Consider the following 21,903-nt stretch of genomic DNA (forward strand, 5'->3'; position numbering starts at 1 on the left):
ACCCAGGCAGAAGAAGAGTGCCCACCTCACAAGGTGGCCGCGGGCATCAGATGAGACGGTGGCTATCAAGCGCTGGGCATTGTGACCGGCATGTGGCAAAGCCAGAGCTGATTCCCAAGGCCAAGGGGCCTCCTCCCTTAGCCCTGTGGGTAGACCCCTGAGGTCACGGTCACTACTGACATGGCAGAAACTCACAAGGAAACACAGCAGGCAGCCTTGCTACAGTTCCTGCTCCCCGAAAGGTACTCAAAATAAACTGTCGACAAAACCCCTGTTTTACAACAGAGTAAACTGAGGGCCCCAGAGGACGACACCTTGGCAGAGGATTTATACCCAGACAGTTTGGCTCCACTCTTAACCACTGTACAAACTGCCTCACATGAAAACTGCTACAATAGCCCAGGGACGTGGGTACTGCCACCATCCCAAGTTTGTAGATGAGGATACGAGGAACACAAGATGTGAAATCATTTGACTAAGGTCACAGAGCTGCGGAGGGGACACCTGCAGGGTGGACACGTGTGCTTGAGCCCTGCACTCCAGCACCTCAGGGTCGGCCTGCCTCTCCTGGCCCAGCGGCTCCCTGGGGAGCAGGCAGAGCCATCTCTGGTACATCACGCCCCACGAGGCCAAGCCCCAGCTCCAGCGAATGGCCAAGCCCCTCCCAGGCTCCAGCGTGAACCATCTCTTGAGCGCCCCTAGAGTCTTGGGGGTTAGGCACCCTTATCCTCGCTAGCATGTGCGGAGACCAGGCCCAGAACCAGGAAAACAGATACAGGACTCCTGCTTCCCTCCCAGACCAGAGAACTAGCCAGAAGGAAATGCAAGCTGGATGGCGTGCATCCACTCATGTCCAGTGGACATGAGTCTGAGCAAGCTCCGGGACATGGTGAAGAACAGGGAAGCCTGGCATGCTGCAGTCCGTGGGGTCGCAAAGAGTCGGACACGACTCAGCAATTGAACAACTAGGCCCCAGAATCTAGAGCCTTCCAGAAATGCTCCAGCCAGGAAAAGCAGGATGGAAGTAACAATTACTGCTCCCGCCACAAGGCCACCCGGCCGGCTCTCCTGTCCCTGTGGGGCATGTAGCCCAGCAACAGCGGGGAGCACACAGTGGGACTGGGATAACGTGGGGTGTGCCCAGACCACGTGAGGCGACCCCCTCAGCCACCCAGCCCCCGGCCTAGGCCAGCAGCCCAGGGAGGAGGACAGCTGGGCTGAGAGCCACTCCCTTTGCCTTCCCTTCCCACCCTCGGGCATAAGGCCAGCATCTCAGCCTCCAGACAGGAGCCCCTCTGTCCCTACAGGACAAGCTGACCTTTAACTGGCCTGAAGGTCCCACTGGTTCCATCCCCCTGCCTGGGGGAGCAGATCGGAGGAGAAAGGAGGGTGGGTAAGGGGCTGGGAGAGGAGCCCAGGGCCTCCCTCGCCCCCTTCTTCCTCCCTCTTCCTCACCTCTGGTACCAGCCTCTGGCTCCTTCCGCCCACTTCCTTCCCTCAGGCTGACTCTGACCCAAGTCCCATCCTTCCCGTAGCCCCTCCTTTCCCCTTAATTATGTTACCTTCTGTTTGCCTGGCACTTTATAGTTTACTAAATGTTTTTACATTTATCATCGCATTGAATCCACACCAGGGAGAGATGGAGAGACATTGAAAATTCCTTCAGACTGCCAAGTGTTCTTGTTAAAAATGCAAACATCCCCAGGACGATGAACAATTAGGCTGGCAGCCACCGGTACCTCAGGACTGATTCATTGCATCCTCTTCCTCCTCCCAGCTACTGGGTTCAAGGGGACGAGATTGGAGGGAGGAGTACTTTGGGGGCGGCCTCAGCATAGTGGGCAGGGCTTAGTGTCTGGGCCTCTGGGGGCAGGAGAAAGAAGAGCAAGAACTAAGGAGGTACAAAGACAAACTCAGACCATTGCAACACTGCACGTGAACTTCTCTCATCAAACCCAGAACTCTAGCCCCACCAGCACCTTCATCCCACTCCCTCTGAACTCCATCGCTCATTCTAGAGTGTCCAAGGTCAGAGAGAGACACTTTATGCAGAAAAATGCCAAAAAGACTTTCAGGGTGGAGTCAACAAATCCAAAACCTTGGAGATGGAGGCAGGGTGAGGGCCCCTGGGCTACCTAACCCAGCTCTGCCACGTGGCCCAGGGTCCCCTCCCCAGGACGAGCTTCAGCTGGGTGCAGAAGCACAGAGGCTGGGTGCTTGTGTCCTTTAATGAACACAGGCTGGTCATGGGTATAAATCAAAGGGGGCCTCAGTTACCCCACCGGAAATAAGCCTGTGACCAAACCCCAGACAGGGCGTCTCAAGAGTTCCTGAGCTCCAGACAAGCTCGCTTCAGAGGCCCCACATATTCAAATGAGCCACATAAATCAACAGAACTCATACATAACTCTCAAGAGCTGATATGAGTTGTGAATGACCATTTGACATAATGCTAGGGTTTGCTCTAAATTAAACATGTATTAATTTCAATTCTGCTGCTTTCTTTTCAAATTTTGGAGCCTACCGGTTTGTTTCCAGCTCGCAAACATTTTCGTTGGCTGTTGATGAAAGCTTGTGGGCCCTGAATACTGTGTCTACATTCCTAGTGCTCTGACCCCAGAGAACTCAGGCAGCGAGCCTGGAGAAATCCAACAACAGGGTTAAAAGAAGTCTAACAAATGCAGTGTTTGCAGCACAGCAGGGTATCTCAAGCTTCATGCAAGGCTACTTCCTCCAAGGAGGCCTCCCAGACCACTCCAGATCTCAAGAATCCCTCCCCTGCCTATCTCAGAGCATTTGCTGCCTATGAGACTCATTTGGCACCAAGAATACACACTTCTATGGCTGGTTTGCTGCATTCTTTGGCTCTGCCCTCATAGCTTAACACATTCACATTTAGTTTTATCTTCCCCCACTGAATCGTGAGCTCTCAGAAATGTCTTGGACCTCTCCTCTGTCCCCCCGATCCTCTGAACCCAGTATGGTGTCCTAGCAAACCAAGAGACCCAAGGCCACCTGAGCAGGGCTATGCAATTGCAGAGGGATTAGAAGTCACTGGTCCCACCTACCCTCCATGCCATCATCTCGATGCCCATTGAAGTTGTCATAAGAATCCCAGCGGATGAGGGGGTCAGAGGTGTTATAGTCCACGGACACACTTGGCCCATTCTCCAGGTGTTCCATGCCTTAGAAAATGGGAAAGGAGAAGAGGACAGCAAAGAGAAAGGAAAAAAAAAAGAAAACAGATCAGCAGCTGGAGAAACAGAGGAAGCCAACAAGCTCCCCAAGGATGCTCCCCAAGAGACTTCTCATTTTCTTGACCATGCAGGGTGGAACCAGGGGCTTAAGTTGGATGGAGAACCCAGGAGTCTGGTTTCTTACATTCTTGAAAAAGCTCACACCAGGTCATAAGGGTAAATCAGGACAGCAGCACTGAGCAACAAAGACCCCCCGGAGCAGAGCTGGGGGGGAGCTCTCTGGCTGAGTGGCTGCCTCTTTCTCTTCTGTGCCCCAGGGGACCCTGTGACAGTGCCAAGAGTCCAGAGAGGCTGGCCCTGGAGTCAGAGGGGAGGGTGGGAGAGACTTGCAGTGGGCTGCACGGGGCCAGGGACAGCAGGCAAGTCACAGCCTTGACACTGAGAGCACACAGGTCATCCCAGCCATCCCCCTGCCCCTCCACTTAAGAGGCTCTCTCCTCCAGGCAGAAATCTGAAGAGAGAGGCAGAATCTCGCCTACACTTTCAGAGAAAGCCCAGGATGTGGACAGAAAAGCTACAAGTCAGGCCTTCTGGGGCGAGTTACCCTTCTGACCCAGTAGTCCTTTCTTTAATCTGCCCAGAGTCCCTCTGTCTGTAACCTGACTTCATCTCTTCCTATTTGGTTCCCAAATAAGATGGCGAACAACTGGTCTCCACATATAACCAGTCTAAAGGCTTAACAGCTATTATTAAATTGCCCTTCTCATCTTCAGGTTGAACCACCTCAGTTCTCATAAATACTTATCGTCCATCCAGCACCTATGAGTGTCCCCTGGCCACTCACTCCATCCACCACGGCGCTCAGTCTCTGAATAGAATAGGATGATGACTTAATGAGGCCAAAATAGTTTATCCAACCCAGCGCCTGTCTACTTTTGTATTTTTATTATCCAGAGATTAAGTCACTGGTTCATGTTTAGCTGGGGGTCCACTATGATACCCAGATCCTCTACTGGGGGTCTGCCTCTCAACCACAGGTGACTTGATATTTGTAGAGCAGACCAGTGGGGAAATGGTGGAGGTGAGCTGAGGTGGAGCAGGGCCGGATGGAGAGAAGGGAGTGAATCAATGGGTTCTCACTCAGCTTTTACCTTGAATTTTCTCTGGTCCATAAGAAAATACAAATTCAACTTTGCCGTATTCTGGAAATCGATCGTCTGAAAAAGGAGAAGGAAAACAAAAATGGGCAACCAATTCCCAAAAAAGGACGCCAGAGAAAGTTTTCTTCTAGAAAGGATTAAAGTAATATACGTATTTATTGTTGTCATGTCTGAGTCTTTTGCAACCCCATGGACTGTAGCCCTCCAGACTCCTCTGTCCAGGGGATTTTCCAGGCGAGAATACTGGGATAGGTTGTCATTTCCTTCTCCAGAGGATCTCCCTGACTCAGGGAACGAACCTGCATCTCCTGCACTGGCAGGCGGATTCTTTGGCACTAAGCCACCAGGGAAGCCCAACATACATATACATAGTTCATAATATAATGAGTAATATGTAGGATGATGCCAAGTCTCCTGCCCACCTTAGTCCAGTCCTATCTACTTAAGGTAACCACTTCTTACCATTTCTATTTTCTGTTCTACTAGCAGCTACCTCTAAGACTCTATATGATAACCACAGTTTTTATGCCACTATTTTAAATCAGTTTTAAATAATCTTCATTGATGCAACACTATGAAGATAAATAATTTGGACCACTTATAGTATTCCCACCTCCCTTCTTAAATCTTGTTATGATTATTAATCACCCTTCTGATTACCTCTGAAACTTTAAATATTGCAGTTGAGCCTCTATTTCTTGATCTGTCCATTTTTGATCGTGTCCTGACTCCCTCCCTACAGGAGGAGAAAATTTTTGCCCCTCCCTCCCCCCACCTCTCCGCAACCCTTTTATCTTATCAGTTATTCCTTTGCCTTCCTTGTTAGGACTGACAACATTTACATTCTCTTCTGCAAATATAACAGCATCTTCTGCGTTTGCCCTCCTGGCTCCAGCACAGGGAAACCTCTTCATAGAAATATCGTTCTCCCTGCATGAGCCAGACCACACTGGGGGCTCAGGCCTCCCCTCCTCAGAGCTCCAGCCCCATGCTCTGATCTCCGCCTGAACTCAGTCTGGACACAGATCACACCCACTGCTTGTCAGAAGGGAAGTTACAGCAGGGGTGGCGTCCCCTCACTGGACCACCTGTCACGCCCGTGCACATCTCCATCACTGCAGGCATCACTTCACAGTATCACGTCTGTGTGTCTCTTCCTCCCGTAAGGCTGTGAGCTGCCTAAGGATAGGGCCTGACTTCTTTCCGTTTGTATCGCCAGGGTCTAGCACACGCCTGGCACATACAGACACTCAGGTGATGCTGGTGGGTGTATAGATAGATGAATACATGGGTGAATGGATGTAGACATGTCCCAGACCTGAATGTGATGCAGATAAAACCTAATGGATAGAGGAAAGAGCCAAAGAGAGACGGCTCCCTGATCACCCCCCTTCCCCTGGGAAAACGGTCACCCTTCACTGCTGCCGCAGCCCCTCCGTTAGGTCCTTCTGTCCAGTGGTGTAACTAATCCTTGCTACGCCTGCCTGTCTACTCAACAAGCCTACCTTTGAAGGCATCATCAAGGTCCTCCTTCCCAAAGACAACTCCCAGGTCGTGGATGGCACAGGTGTGGAACTGCACTCGGAAGATGACATCTCGAGCTGGGCTCCGGAACTTCTTGTGGTAGCACTTCAGCTGGTGGGAGAGACAGCAGAGCCCATCAGGGGCCCAGGGGTAGGAGGTTCGTTCCAGGGCGCCTCCTTATCAGCTCCATTTCTGGGCCCCAAACCCACTGAGGGAGCGGTCACCCATCCCCAACAGGATCTCAGAGCTCTCTGGGGAAACTTCCAGAACAGCAGAGGTTGGAGGCCAGTCCTGCCCTGTGGGGACAAAACTACCCTCCTGAAAAGTTCCTGCATGCAAAACAGATAGCCGATGGAAATTTGCTGTATGACTCAGGGAACTCAAACCGGGGCTCTGGAGGTGTGGGAACAGGTGGGAGAAAGGTTCAGGGGAGGGGGAAATATGTACACTTAGGGCTAATTCATGTTGATGTACAGCAGAAATCAAATCAATATTGTAAAGCAATCATCAATCAATAAAAAATAAAATTTTTTTAAAAAGAAGTTCCTGCACAACAGTCAAAATGGAGAAAGTAGAAGAGGATTTAAATTGCAAGTAGGAGTGAAGCTGGAATTGAGGCAGTCCTGGTCACCAGCAGGAAGCCCAGAGGTAACAGCTCACACAGAGCCGTATTTCCCTGGAGATGCTCCAGAACAAGAGGCAAGCCCAGGGAAGGCATATCCCACTGTGAGGAAGTGGATGGACAAGGACCTTCCAGGCTGGAAGGCCTTGCGGGGCCCTTGAGAGCCAGTCAACACCCCCAAGGCTGGTGGCCCACCAGGAGTGACACACTTATCCAGAGACAGGAGGGGAGCAGGATGAAAAAAGAAAGAAAAAAATAAACAGTGGGGGGCGGGGGAGAGCTTGAGACGAAGGAGTGACTCACCAAGATGTCTCCCTTCAAGAGCAGCCCAGGCTCAATGGTGATGCAGATGCTGGTCTGGCTGTCTCCTTGGACGTTGCTATGGGAGAGAGGCGGGTAGAGGGACAGAGGGCTGCTAAGGGGGCTGAGCAGTGTACCTTCTTCCAGCTGCCCCTCCCCCAGGGGGCTGTCGGGGAAGCTCACTGACGCATCCCTCAGCCCTCCTCCTAGAGAAGGTTCTAGATGGCCCTCCAATCCGTCCCCAGTCCTCAGCCTCAGTTCTCCAACATTCCTGGCCTCTCACTCCTGTGGAATACCTACTAGATGCCAGATGTGTAGACAGGTTGCATGGCCTGGTAGATCCGGAGAAATGGTCGACACCCTGTAAAGGAGGGGTGGTGTTAGCCAAGACAGCAGAAACAGCAAGAGGAGGAAGGGGGAGAGGAGAGATGCAGGAAGGAAGTACCAATCGGGAGGAAGAAACATGAGCAGGGGAAGGAGGAAAAGAGGAAGGAGAAATGGGAAAAGAAAGAGCAAAAAAATGCCAACTTTTCATTAAAGGCATTTTGAGGGACTTCCCTGGTGGTCCAATGGTTAAGGATCTGACTTCAAGTGTTGGAGACACGGGTTTGATCCCTGATCGGAGAACTAAGATCCCACCTGCCACGGGGCAATTAAGCCCGCACACAACTAGAGAGAAGCCTGCGTGCTGCAACGAAAGACCCCATATTCCGCAACGAACCCCAACGCAGCCAAAATTAAATAAATAAATCAATATTTGTAAAATAATAACAAAATAATATAGACATTTTGAGTTTAAGAACGTGGTCACATCCAGCGTCACCTGCCGGCAGGCACTGCCAGTATTAAACCCACTCTGCAGATGAATCAACTGGGGTGCAAAGAAACAGGAAGTGGCACAGTTGAGACTCCAAGCCTAAGGCTTGGCAGCTAGCCAGCATTTTTACCACCTAACGCTGCCTCCTCAGAGAAAGAGACGGAAGACAGGAGGAGAATGGAAGCCGGGGGTTCAGAGAGTCACCTCCTTTAGACTCGAAGTTGGGGATGCCGTGCATGATCACATGGTGCAGAAACAAGGGCTTGTTGTTCATTTTGATGGAGCCAGAGAGCAGGCCGCTGAAATAATGCACGTACCTGGAGCAAGGAGAGGGGCAGCTTCAGCCAGGGAGGCCTGTACTAGAATACAACCATCCTGTTCTCTCTCTCCCCAGCACACTGCCCTGGGTGGCCCTGCCGACTCCCCACCATCTCCATCAGTCCCCAGGTCTCCTGACACCTGGGGTCTCCACCCTTGCTGCTACAGGTACTGATACACCTAGAGCGGAGTCCAGCCAAACCTCCCACTTGGGGTTCTCCAGCACCCCCTGGTGGTCAATGTGGCCATCTCTTTCCTGCTTCACTCTCAGCCCAGGAATCTCCAGCTGGACCAAATTTCCTGCCACACATCCCTGACAGGCATCATTTAGCTGTTCACTACAGAACAAGGCAGGATGATCAACCATCAAACAGCTCTGACACCCTGACCCCCAGCCCAAACCAAGTTTACATTTGTACCCACAGGCCCCAGTTCTGTCCCTACAGACGCACCAGCCACATAACAATATAGCAAATAGTAAGAGCTTAATAATTTTAGTCCTTCACTTTTTTTCTCCTGGAGAATCCCACAGACAGAGGAGCCTGGTGGGCTACATCCATGGGGTCGCAAAGAGTCAGGCACAACTGAAGCGACTCAACACTCACACAAAAAGGGTACAAAGTTACTCTGTATCACTTCATTCCATACTGAAGGATATCTAACTTCCACTAAGTAGTCCTATCTTTAGAGTCAACGTTCCCCGATTCCCTTAACAAGGATCTCGCTAGAAGACTGGAAGGAAAAGCCACCCCCACTCCTAGAAGAAAGGGAAAACTAATCCAGAAAGAGTCATAAGCCTCCCAAAGACACAGCAAGAGGGCACAGAGGTGAGAGGGGAGCGGGTGGGAGGAGCAGGGAAGCAGTCTGACCCCTACGCGTCTACTAGAAGGAGGGGCCAGTCCATTTGGTCAGTGCTTCCTCCTCTCCTGATTGGCCAGAGGATGCCACTCTGGGTCAGCTGGACCAATCAAAATGTATTCTGATTTTCCTCCTCTCCTGACTGGCCAGAGGATGCCACTCTGGGTCAGCTGGACCAATCAAAATGTATTCTGATTTGAGGTGAGTGGGACCAGAACCCTCATGACCTTGACAATGGTCTCGTCCTGACTCTCAGCTCCTTGGCCCACTTCCAGGCCTGTGGGCCTCTGTCCCTGGGCTGGGGTGGGGCCACCTTGGACTACCCTAGCAAGATAATCTGATGGGCAGCGCCAGCTCCTATTCAAGCCCCTACCCAGCCCCCAGCCCCGTTGCTCAAACCGGAAACCTGGAATGGCAGGTTCCTATCAGATCTTCTGATCGTGCCAACAGGATGTGTCTGTGTGCTGGGGACAATGAACCCGGGGGTGGGGTGACAATGAGTGGGGGAGCTGCAGGCAAAGCTCCTCCCTCCCTCTCTCCCTGCGCTCCACTCCTCCAGCTGATCCAATCCCTGGAAGTAACACTGACAAGGCGGGAAAGTGGCAACGAACGCCACTTCCCCAACGGTCGCACTTCCACATCTGAGCACAGACAGAATTACCCACCCCTGAGCAGATGCAGCTACAGATACGAGTGGCAAGGCAGATACAAGGCAGATAATGTAAACACAGACACACACACACCCCAGTGGCACGCTATGTAAGCACATACTGAGCACGGTGAAATCCTTGAACCATCCTATTCCTGAGAGTAACACTAATCCCTGTCCTCCAGGCTTTTAGCTGCAGAGATGTGACTGCCCTGCCCACACTCTCCACGCCACATTGTACCATCATAAACATCATGCTCCTCTTATCTGAATCTAATCTTTTAAGGCCAAGGGCCAGACTCGTGACCAAGGCCACCAGCCATATGTAGCAAGCCAGGATCTTGAACAGCAGTTCTTTCCTCCCTGGGAAGACTCTCATTGAACCACTGCTGCTGTGTCTGGCAGCCTAGTCAGAATTTTCTGCACAGAAAGATATTCCCTTTCTGATCTCTGACCCAGAAGCTAGCTACCCACTGCCCTGTGCTGCTTGTAAGGCCCTGGTGGCCTAAGGACTCGTTCACTTCTGCTTGGGCTTCCTGCTACAATGGCAGAAACACAGTCCCCAGTGGAGCCAGCACACTTCTAGCCAGGCAAGATGGAGGCGATGGGGTGTGAGCTGGGAATCCCCTGCCTGGAGAGGTTGCAAAGCTCCAGGACCTGTGGCTAGGGGGTCCTGCTTTGCCTGGTCAGTGTTCCAAGGGGCTGGAAAAGTCCATGAAACACCATGGCCTTCATACCTGCTACCTGGACCCTTTACCCCAGACCTTCACTCATATGCTTCCTTCTCCCTTCTCAGACCTCACCTTACATGGCATCTTCTCAGAATGGTCAGTCCATCAGAATCAGCCTCTCACATCCACCCCTATCCCACTCTCTAGCTCATCATGTTCTATTTTGGCTTTTTCCCCTTCAACGCATTTATCACTGTCTAAAATGACCTTGATGGTCTATTTACTTGTATAAAGTTCTCAACAGAATAACAGCTTACTAAGGGCTAAAGATCATCCTATTCAACTAGACATTGCCAGCACTTGGAACATACTAGACTATTAAAAATTTGCCAGACAAATGAAGAAACCCATCCCTGCCCTGCTTCCTGCATGGGCTGTTGTGGACCACATCGCTGAGAGCCCTTTGTAAAATTTTAAAGCTCTCACAGCAGAAGGGGACCCTCATCATGAATGAGTGTCTGTCACCTCTTCAGAGCAGACAGCAATAACTCTAGCCTCCTGCAGACCCATCCAAACACAGGACCAAGAACGGCACTGCTTTCTCATACAGGCTGTCTTCTTGCACCCCCCGACTCCCTACTGCTGGGCCCGCTGCTCTCTGGCACCAACCTCAGGAGCCAACTGCTGTGCCCCTCTGTGGGCACACACAGCTGCCCACAGCTTCCTGAGTTCATGCCCCTCCAGGCTGGACCTGAACCTGCATGCTTGGCACACTACCACATAGGTACACTGTTCAGTCCCCATGGGTTCATGAGGCTGGTTCCCAGATACAGTGAACACACACACACGCATGTACTGGGCCAAGAGCCCTGGAGACCTACCTCCTCTGGGATGGTTGGCCAATGGGTACAATCTTATCCTCGTAGAACCGTTTCATTGCAAACCGGTCCAGGGCCTGGTCAGCACTGTATGGAGAGACAGGTGGTCAGAGGAGCCAACTTCCACGATCCCCCATCCCTCCACCCCTGCTCCCCAGACCTGCAGAGCACCTCTAGTCACTCTGTCCTGAGACGCTTTCAGGAAAGGGTTGCTCCAGCATCCCTCCCTCCTGTGTGCTGCAATACTCAGCATGGGGGCCTTAGAACCAGACATCCTGGGAGGCCATCTCAAGCCTACCCCTGACTTAGTAGCCCTTGGTCTTTGGGGCAGGTTACTTAACCCTCCTGAACCTGATTTTCCTTTCCTGGCAAATGAGGTGAAAACTATGCCTTCTTTGAATGTTGTTATGGCAATTGAGGGAGATAACATCTCTAAAGAGCTTGGCACATGTGGGCTCACAGGAGGTACACAGGCAATGTTCACCATTAAGCAAAGATTAAGCTGGGTCAGGTTTCTTAAAGTCATAAAGCTACTGTCCTATTGGCAAGCCCTTCAGAGAACACTCTACTCATCCTCAAAGAGGTCATTTTATAAAGAGACAGATCATATAGCTCTGCCGTTCTAGACTCTCCACCAACGTCCCTCTTAGAATGAACCCCAAAGTCCTCACCAAGGGTTGCACGGCCCCTGGACTCTGCCCCCTCGCAGCTTCACTTCCTAGTCTTCGTCCCCTCACTCATTCGGCTCCAAACATGCCGGGCCCTGGCATTCCCATTGCTGGCATTTGCCCCACTCTCTTCTCTGCCTGGAAGGTCCTCTGCCACCACCACCCCCCAGACCACATATGACTCAGTCCTTCCCAGCCTCCAGCCACTTAATTCCAGTCTCTGCTCACATATCACCTCCTGGAGAGACCTCCCCTCCCCACCGTCTTGCTTCAGCCTCTGTTCTCAGAGGACTTGCCTCCTGTTCTTAGGGATGTGTTTGTTCACTTATTTAACACTCATGAGGGCAGTGGCCCACCTTTGCCCGCTGCTCTATTCTCAGCACCTAGAACAGCCTGCACAGTGACTGTTCCATAACCATTGTCAAATGACAAAATGAATGGAGCAACTCCTCTGCCTCTCTGCAAAGCCGAATCAGAATGGAACCCATCCGCTGGCTGTTTCCTGTTCTTGCTGCAAACTCCAAAGTGGGAAGAAGCCCCTGATGGCCAGAGGCAGGGGCATGGATGAGAAAACGTCTAGGTGGCTCAGCTGCACCCAGATGTGTTCCAACATTTCCTTGTGATGCCCTCACTGCCCTTTGGGGTAAATAGAAGGCAGTTTGGCAAAGGAAAGTGGCCCCAAGAAGCCAGCTGGATGGGGTGCCCATGCAGGGCCTGCCTCCCACAGCTGACCCCCCACCACTGCAGCCCCAGATAGGAGCGTGGTCTCTGCTGTATGCTGCCCTCTGTCCAAGGGCCCCTACCCCAGAGCTGTGGGCAGGGACTTTCTCCTTTCTGGGAGCTCCTCACCCTGTCCTCAGCACCTCTTGTCTCCTCTGTCCTCATCCTCCAATCCCAAGGAAGAGCGAGGCCCTGGGTGGGTGGGGAAAGGGGTCCTGCTGTCAACATTCTGAGAACAGGACACTCAGGTTCTCTTACCTGGCAGAAATGTTGCTGTAGTGCATGTAAGCCGCGATCACAACGCCGATCCTGCCTCGGTTTCCCTGAAAGAGCCCCAAACACAAAAGCCTTCACTGTTAAGGCTGGCCCTCCCACCCCAGAGCCCAACCAGAAGCCTTGAAGAAAAGGGGTTGGAGAGAGGAGCTGTGGCTCAGACAGAAAAGGAGGAGGGAGGAAGCAGGTGGGGCTGAATCTTAAAAAGAAGAAACAGTTGATTATCCACCACACCTGAGGGCCCCACAGGCTGGTAGCCCCCATTTCTTATGGGTGCCACCCCAGACAGAATGTATTATCCCCAAGAAGGAGAATAGACACAAACTTGCACTCTCACACAATCCAGTGATACGGGCAGGTACATGCACTCTCACACACACAAATGCTGCCACCCCCGCTCTGACCTTGTTGTGTAGGACGACTACATTGTGGGGGTCTGCATTGAGCCAGGTGTCCATGGCCTTGCAGACGCTGCAAATCTTCTCCAGGGCCGGGGTGTGGAGGTCGGGCCAGCCAAATTCCAGTACCTGTGGCCCAAGCCACGAGTCAGAAGTGGCAGTAGCGCAGAGAGCCAACAGAGGTGGGGGACAGTGAAAGGACGTTAGTTCCTGCCCTGCCCATCAACCCCGCACGGAGGCAGGGGTGTGGAGGCCGAGGACACTGGTCCAAGACTTTGTTCTGACACAGGCTCCCTGTGGGGCCTCAGGTTAGTCCCCGCCCCTGCCCCAGCCCCAGTTTCTCACATGTGTATAAAGCAAAGGCTTAGCGCCCCCGAAGGTTCCAGGTCCCTTTCACACGACTTTGACCTTAAGACAAGCTCTCCTCCCACAGACCCCAGGGGCTCGCTCAGGGAGGAAGAAGGAAAGCTGAAGGCTGATCACAGCTCTTTCCCAGGCCCTGGACACACAAAGCATCAAGTTTTCAGGCCAAAAGAGGCCTGAGTGGGACAGAGAGTAGACCTGAATAGCAGTCATCAGGTTCCTTCAAACTTTAACTCACAGAACTTTAAAGTACAAGAAAACTTGTGCTCAGAAGGACCCAGAGAGCTCATCTAATCCAGCCCATCCACTTTTAGACACACAAACCAAAGCCCAGAGATCTCTGCTGCCCACCCAAGGTCACACAGCGATGGTCACTGAACTCCAGGGCCTGAAGCGACACGCAGAGCCCCCTCCACACTTGGCTCACTCAACAGCAAGTGAAAGAACTCTGGCTATGGAAGCCTGCACTGGCAATTCCCAGCCGGTGCAAATCCAGAAGACTCGTCAGTAAGACTTAAAATCCCACAACCGCACCCCCACCCCAGGGGCTCTGTGTGCACACCACCAGAGGCAGGCCTGGGTGGAAATGACTGTACTGAGCTTTGCTTTCTGTAATTTGCATCACAGAAGCGCTATGTGTATTTTGTTTTCCAAAGAGAAAGGAGCACAGTGACTTTGAACAGGCTTTGCAAACAGTCACAGCACTTTCCTCCAAGATTCTAACATGGGATCTTTGGAGGAAGGGAGCCCAGGCAAGGAGAACTCCCCCAAACAAACCCCCAAACAGCCCCAGGCTCACCTTGGCGTGGAGCTTTGTGATGTCAGGTCTCCGCTCAGAGAGGTTGAAAAGCTAGAAGGAGGAAAAGGAAGAGGTTGTGAGAAGGTTGGCCCTTTCTCTCTCTCTCTCTCTCTCTGTCTTCCCTGCTGGAAATTCTACTACATGAACACACATGAAGCCCCACCAGACACACACTGACTGATGGGAACCAACTACAAGTTCTCAGGATGAACAGGGAGACAGAGACAGGTTTGTAGACACTCAGCCCCACCCCTGGATGAGCAGACATCTTGAACTGAAGGTGAGAAGGGGATGGAATCTGTCTTGGGCCCCACAGGCCGCCACTAAGGTGGGCGTCTCTCCACACTGTATGGAGATCCAGTGGTGGCAACTGGTAGGCACTTGGCCATCTCTGGTTTCTACTTCACATGGTGCCTTTAGAAACTCACCCCATGGAGATGCAACTGCTCTGTGGTCAGACACCCTCTATCAAAGGGTGCAAACCATGCTGGGTGGACCCTCTCAGGTCCCTGACCTCCCAGGAGACATCCCCAGACACTCGACCACATCCCACAGGAATCCCCCTGTCTCTGAATTCCTGTCTTCCATCTCTGGAGGAGGCAGGCAGAACTCCCAACATCCACCTCAAGGCCTGGGAAACTCAAAGGCCCCTGTGATGTCTCCTGGGGAGAGAAGAGGACCACAGGGTCTGGAATGGGTGGGACAGAGCAGGGAAGGGTCAGCAGAGACTCATGGAACTCTGGACTCCTGAAATTGGGCAGGACCTTAGATGGCTTCTGGTCCATTCTTCACAGGCTTCCCTGCTGGCTCAGTCAGTAAAGAGGCTGCCTGCAATGCAGGAGACCCAGGTTCAATCCCTAGGTTGGGAAGACCCCCTGGAGAAGGAAATGGCAGTGTTCTTGCCTGGAGAATCCTATGGACAGAGAAACCTGGTGGGCTACAGTCCATGGGGTCGCAAGAGTCAGACATGACTTAACGACTAAACCACGACATTATATCACTCTTGAGTCCCATAAAGGAATATGCTTTATGCCATTAACAACAGCTACCACTTGGGTACACACAGACAGCCAGGCCACACTAAGGACTTGACATTTAACAAGCTGCCTTAATTCTCTCCACAACCTCTGAAATAGATGTCATTAGACCCATTTTACAGATGGTATCCTAAGGCTTAGTGAGGCTAAGTTCCAAGATCAGATAGTTAGTAAGAGCAGAGTCAGCATAGAACTTTCTGTTTAAAAATGGATGTCTTTTTTTTTTTTTTGGCTGCACCATGCAGCATGTGGAATCTTAGTCTCCAAACGAGGGATCAAACCCATGTCCCCTGCAGCAGAATTGTGTAGTCTTAACCACTGGCCCATCAGGGAAGTCCCTAAAGCCAAACTCTTAACAACATCCAACATAGCTGATGGATGGGTCTCTATAGAGGGTTGAATGGTGTCCCACAAAAATTCATGTCCACCCAGAACTTCAGAATGTGACCTTATTTAGAAACAGGTCCGTTGCTGATATAAGTAGTCAAGGGTCTGGTGATGAGATCATCCTGCGTTCAGAGTGGGCCCCAAATCCAATGACTTGTGTCCTTATAAGAAGAGGAGAGGACACACAGACATGGGGAAGAAGGAAGGCCATGTGACGATGGAGGCAGAGACTAGAGCAAGGCGCCTACAAGCCAAGGAGCCACTGGAAGATGGGAGAAGGCAAGAAGAATTCTCCCCTACAGGGTTCAGATGGAGCACGGCCTCAGTGACACCTTGACTTGGACTCCTAGCTTCCAGAACTGTGGAAAAATTAATTCTGTTGTCTTAAGCCACCTAATTTGCGGGAATTAGTTACAGCAGCCCTGGAGGCCTGACACAGCCCCTAGCCCCTGCCTCTGCTCTCTCCCCAGGGCATGGCCGGTCTGTGGGGCCAGCCCCACGTACCTTCCTATAAAGCGGGCCTGAGCCCTCCTCTGGGGCCAGGAGAGCTCCAATCCCCTGGCCAGCCTTTCTGACCCCCATAGTGGGTGAGGAGTCGGGGATAACCTCCTCCACATTTCCTGGGAGATTCTCCTGTCCCAAGTACGATTCTCTGTTCAGCTACACGAGGTCCCTTAAAACACACCCTGCCACAGCTCTGCCCTAGGACTTTCAGAGGCGCTGACAGTGTGGCACCTCTGCCACTTCCTGACACTGCGACCTCAGGCAAAGACCCCACCTCTCTGTGCTCCTGCAGTAGCTGCTTCCTAGGGCAGTCGTGATGTTAAATACGTGGGAAGGAGTTAGGCCAGGGCCTGGATCATCACAGATGCTCAATAACATGAGCGTCACCATGAGCGTCCCTCCTCCTGGTCAACACACACGTACACCCACACACATACAGACACACCATATGCACATACAATGTACACATATACACACAAACACACATACCTATACACACTCATGTACAGACACACCACATGCACACACAACCCACTTGTACACATATACACACAAACATGCATACGTATACACACATGTACAGACACACCACATGAATACACACAGCCCACTTGTACACATACACGCACAAGCACACACATGCAAACCACACATACCCATACACATGCAAACACACAAGGACAAGCACACACACTCCACTGTACACATACACGCACAAGCACACATACCTATACACACACAAGCACAAGCACACACACACGTACAGACACACTATATGCACACACACCCCCCACTTGTACACATACACGCACAAGCACACACACGTACAGACACACCACATGCACACACACACCCCACTTGTACACATACATGCACAAGCACACACACACAAACCACACATACCCATACACATGCACACTGGGACAAGCACACACACGTACGACTTGGCTCAGATGCCGTGTCCCAGCTACAGAGACTCTCCTCAGAGGACAGCTGGACAATGAGTGAGGACTCAGACCATGAGACGCCTGAGGTCAAGGGCAGGTGAGAGGAGAGGGGAGGAAGAGCTGGCGCAGGGGCGGGTGGGATGAGACTCCAGCAGGAAGAGGTGGCACGCAGAAAGGATGGGGCCCTGGACCAGTGGGCGGGGACCCATCCTCACCAGGTAGTTGCCTCCATGTTTGGACTTGAGCATCTGGGCCACCTCGCGGAGATTGCTCCGGAAGTTCTCCTCATTGGCTGTGCTGGGAAAGGAGACGGCAATGATCCTCTCGGTGACGTACACCAGGTCCAGCTCACAGCTGTCCTCCGTGGTCCGGCTCATACTCATGTTTCTGGGGAGACAGCAGGCAGCAGATCAGAATCCAGGCCCCCAGGACGCGGTCCAGGAACCTGCACCCCTCCACACCATACACGGCCCCTAGATCTAACCCAGGAGGGCTTGGCTGCTTCCTGACTCTGAGCCACAGCCAGAAGCTTCCCCAGGGCAAGGCCAGTGTAGCCCTCAAGGCCAGTCTGGGAGAGCCAGGGAGAACAGAGCTGGGCAGAAGCCGGCAAGGATCTCAGACCATTTCAGAAACAAAGATTGATGACATTAGTCCTAGGTGCTCAACAACCCTGTCGGCTTCGCCTTCAACCTGTGATCCCACAGGTCGGAGCCAGCGCCAGAACCAGCCAGGGCCCAGGAGTCCAGCTCAGCCTCCCAACATATGGCGGCCACCTGGTCTGGCAGAAGCTTCTCGAAGGATCCAGGGAGAGCTCCAGAGAGGAAGGAGAGCCCGAAGTGAGGGCTCTTGCATCCCAGAGCTGAGCCTTCCACCGCCCTCTGCTTGCTCTGAGCTGTGGCGTGGGCGGGGAGGCCCTCAGGGGCAGGGGCAGCTCAGGTGACACGCTCATCTGGGCTCCAGGTAAGCCAGACCACAGCGCACATTCCAGCCCTCCCTGGAGGCAGGCTGACTCCTGCCCTCTGTTCGCTGGCTCTCTCCCAACCTCTGGCAGCTCCCACCGCCTCCGGGTCTGCTTCCTGCCAGTGACCTCCCTGGTTTCTAAGGGCCCAGGAGGCTGAGGATGCTGCCGCAGTGGCAGGGGACCCCTAGACATCCCAGTGCCATCTGAGCTCCTAAGAGAGGTAGGAAGCTGCCTGGGCCGGGCACTGAGTGAGAGCTCAGTGAGGGCTCACACCTTTACACCTCACCCAGCTGCTCTTCCAGAGGAGGGTCCAGGGTGAGCTGACGGGACAGGGAAGAGGTTTTGGGAAATTGGCAATGCATTCCAAAGCCCCTCAGCGGCTTCTAGGGGCACCTCATACTGTTCTTACCCCATCACCAGCCTCCTGTTTCCCCTCACTGCTCAAGATGGACCACACTCATGTTGATAACCCCTCACTATCTCCAGGTAAAGCTGGGACTGGAGGGGCAGTGGGAGGGATACCACTAGGGTGTTTCAGAGTGATGGGGCGGCAGTAGGGTGTACAGCCCCAGGACACCAAGAACTGGGGCAGAATCCAAATCTCCAGGGTTAGTTCTGAGCCAACTGTATAGATGGGGCTTGGAGACAGGAGAGCCAAAGGTGACATACAGCTTCTCCATGGGGACGGTGACTGGGACGCGGTGACAGAGATGCCAGTGTGCTGGGAGCCCACTGTGAATTTGGCCTCTGAGTCCTGATCATTCCTGGTCCTGCAGCCTCTGGGGGCGGGGCTCCTACTGAAGGCAGAACAGCGCCACCACCTGGACAATATCAGCATCGCACTCTGCACCCACCGATTCTTAGCTACAAGGGAGAACGGATCTGCTACGGGGGCCCTCCACTCTCTGTAGACAGCTAGCAGAGGGTCTGCAGCCCACTGGGAGCTTCAGCTACACACCAAGCCCTCTCTGGCTGGGGCTCCAGATCCCTGGGGCCAGATTCTCACTCATCTCAGAAGCCTCGGATGAAGGAGAGGCAAAGGAAGCCAAAAAAATCAGAGAACCTGGACCCAGGACAAAGTAACTCTGGATGAGTTCCCTATGGTCGCCTTGCCCCAGCCCCCATCAGCCCAACCAGCCAGAGAACCTTCCTTTTATAAATGACCCTCGAATATCAGAAGCCACTGCTCACGGAAAGGAACAGTATCTAGCGTGGGCCTCAATGCCAGCCAGTCCTGAAGGCAAATCCAAGTGCTGCCTGTTGGTGGGTGCATGACCTTTAACAAGTTGCCTCATTCCCCTGAGACCCAGTTTCTTCATCTGTCAAATGGGGATAAAATACTTACCCTGCAGGGTTGTTGCAAGGACTAGATGAGATCATGCAGGTAAATAAAGAATCCAGCTCAAGGACTGGCTTCAAACTAGAATTCAAAACATGACTGATTCCCAGTGGCATCTACCCACATCCTCTTGCTGTAGCTTCCATGTCTGCCATGCTCCCGACCAGTGGCTCCATGACTTTGGCATTAGAGACTCAAAGACATGACTTGCTGGGAATACCCAAAGTGACCTCACTGCCTGCCCCCTACAGCCTACCTCCTATAGTTGAGGCATACCTGATGGGCTGGGGATGAGGCTGGACACTTGGTGTAACTCTGGTGGAACTCTGGGAAAGAGAAGAGAGGAGCAGCGTTAGGATGGGGACCAGCTGGACGGCAGGAGAGCAGCAGAGAGCTGTCCACGCAAGTGGTCAGGGCCACGGGCAAACACAAATTTCCTTTTGCTTCTGCCAACATTCCAGCCCAGGCGCCCTAAAGCCCCAGCAACACAGCAACTCAAAGCCAAAAGCAATCGATGCCAATCCCGCGTGAGTGTGCCTGTGCGCCTGCAAGCCTCTGAGGGGAAGCGCTTTCCTCCCTCCGGGCAAGGAAAAAAAATCCCCAATGCCCAGAAATGCACCAGGCCTGGGCTGGTGTCACCTACACAGAGTACACACTCAATAAAACAGTACTAAATTGATGGACACTCATTTCACCTTGATGTGCTGGATATCGGAACAGTAATGCCAAGTGGTGAACAGAGATTCAAGCATGAAAGAAGGAAAGATGAGAGCGCTAGCACCCCTCCGTCCAGCTCTGAACATTTCTCCTCTGACCACCAGCTGCCCACAAGCCTCTCCTTTAAAGCAGCAACACCAGGTCAGTCAAAAGTTTTGAGACAAGAAGCCACCAGGCACGGTGTGTACCAACCAGAGCTAGGCAGCAAATCATGCTTCTAAGGACCCACTGCCCATTGTCTGTCACCTCCCTCATCTGCTCCCATCTCTAGGGTTGTCGACTGGTACAAAATTAGGCAAATGGACCCAAGTTGGTGTCCAAAACATCTCAGGGGAACTGTATGGATCAGAGCAGGATCAGAGCAGCATCCTACTGGACAGCCTTGCGCTCGCTACTCAATGCTCTGAGCCTCTGTAATGTCACGAGTGCTGTGTATAGCCGCTCTTCAGTCATCTCCAACTCTTTGCAACACCATGGACTGTAGCCCTCCAGGCTCCTCTGTCCGCGGGGATTCTCCAGGCAAGAATACTGGAGTGGGTTGCCATGCTCTCATCCAGGGGATCTTCCCAACCCAGGGATCGAACCCAGGTGCCCTTCACTGCAGGCAGATTCTTTACTATCTGAGCCACCAGGGAAGCCCCAATGTCACGAGTAAGATGCAACAATCCTCATGGGGTTATTTGAAGAGTAAAGAGAATTATGCATATCCGGCCCTTGGACATTCTTACCATTATTACATCGAGTACAATTAAAAGGATAGTTACAGACACAACCAAACAGTTACCTCTATAGAAAAGCAAAATCCTGCATCACCAGCTGCTACCCATCCCTTCATCCACCTCACTTGATGCAGAATCGGAGCCCTACCTGGACACTCCCAGCCAGGGCCCTCTGAGCCCACTGACACCTTCCAAACATGCCTGAGCCTCCCCTAAACCAGCCTTTCATGACCACCAAGCTGCAGGAGAAACCGAGGCTACAGCAACTCACCCCCAAGTCCTGACAACCAGCAGGATTCATCCTCAGACTCCGGGCAGGACCACTGGGGCCCCAAGAAGAGAAGCCCCTTTTGGCCCTCTCCACACAGCACCAACGAGCCAGGGGTGGGTGGGCTCTGCAACCCCGCACCCAGCTGAGCCCCAAGTCAGGGCAGCCCCCCTAAGAGGAGGACTCTCCATCCAGCCTTTCGCAAGAAGGCTGCAGCCAGAGCCTGGGGCTGCAGCACAGCCCCAAACAGCTCAGCCTAGAGGCAGCAGGAGGAGGAAACAGCCAAGTCGTGCTGTCCAGCGGGAAGTTTCTCTGTCTCCACAGCTCTCCTGGCCCCGAGGACTTGGGTTTGCATGAGTCAGGCATGAGGAGTTGGGGGGTGGGAAGTTGGGGGGGTGCGGGCAGTAAGGAGGGGTTGAGTTGTGTTTGGTTTTCAAGACCCAAACCAGGCTGTTCCAAGACTACCCGCTCAGAGGAACGCAGAAACCCGACACTTCATCTGTCTCTGTTTCCCCGGTCCCTGATGAGGAGACGATGAACCTCCCCAGGCCCTAGGCCTGGCTCCAGGCCCCAGGGCCACCCTGCTATAAATAGCCCCTCGGTTCCATCGACTGCTGATCCACAGCCATGTTTGGAGGAGGCCACTACAGCTGCTTCTAACAACTGGAAGCCACAACAATAGCCAAGGCGGGAGGTGTAGCCAGGACCACAGGGCCAGGCCCCCAGGAGCCTCAGGGAAACTGAGCTGGGCTTGGTGGGGAGACTGGGGAGTCGAGGGGAGCCAAGAGCCTCCACTGGCGCAGGGGCGA

The 21,903-nt window shown here is 52.9% G+C and overlaps 1 protein-coding gene across 14 annotated transcripts in view; it reads right to left on the reverse strand.

The window, feature by feature from the left end:
- The window catches only part of TNS1 (tensin 1), a 244,980-nt gene that overhangs the window by 79,770 nt on the left and 143,307 nt on the right, over positions 1–21,903 (reverse strand). For 13 of the 14 annotated variants that reach the window (XM_042244214.1, XM_042244212.1, XM_042244211.1 and 10 more), the window contains 12 exons: positions 19,667–19,716; positions 17,306–17,477; positions 14,216–14,266; positions 13,060–13,182; positions 12,641–12,705; positions 10,998–11,081; positions 7,825–7,937; positions 7,104–7,164; positions 6,807–6,882; positions 5,863–5,992; positions 4,349–4,414; positions 3,069–3,185 (listed from right to left, as the gene is read on the reverse strand). In XM_042244214.1, coding sequence (XP_042100148.1) covers positions 3,069–3,185; positions 4,349–4,414; positions 5,863–5,992; positions 6,807–6,882; positions 7,104–7,164; positions 7,825–7,937; positions 10,998–11,081; positions 12,641–12,705; positions 13,060–13,182; positions 14,216–14,266; positions 17,306–17,477; positions 19,667–19,716 — 1,108 coding nt within the window. Of the gene's footprint in view, positions 1–3,068; positions 3,186–4,348; positions 4,415–5,862; positions 5,993–6,806; positions 6,883–7,103; positions 7,165–7,824; positions 7,938–10,997; positions 11,082–12,640; positions 12,706–13,059; positions 13,183–14,215; positions 14,267–17,305; positions 17,478–19,666; positions 19,717–21,097; positions 21,440–21,903 lie in introns of those variants that run through there. The other variant, XM_060411272.1, reaches the window with a different exon arrangement.

Source organism: Ovis aries, chromosome 2 (assembly GCF_016772045.2).
Source record: "Ovis aries strain OAR_USU_Benz2616 breed Rambouillet chromosome 2, ARS-UI_Ramb_v3.0, whole genome shotgun sequence".
Lineage (NCBI taxonomy): Eukaryota > Metazoa > Chordata > Mammalia > Artiodactyla > Bovidae > Ovis > Ovis aries.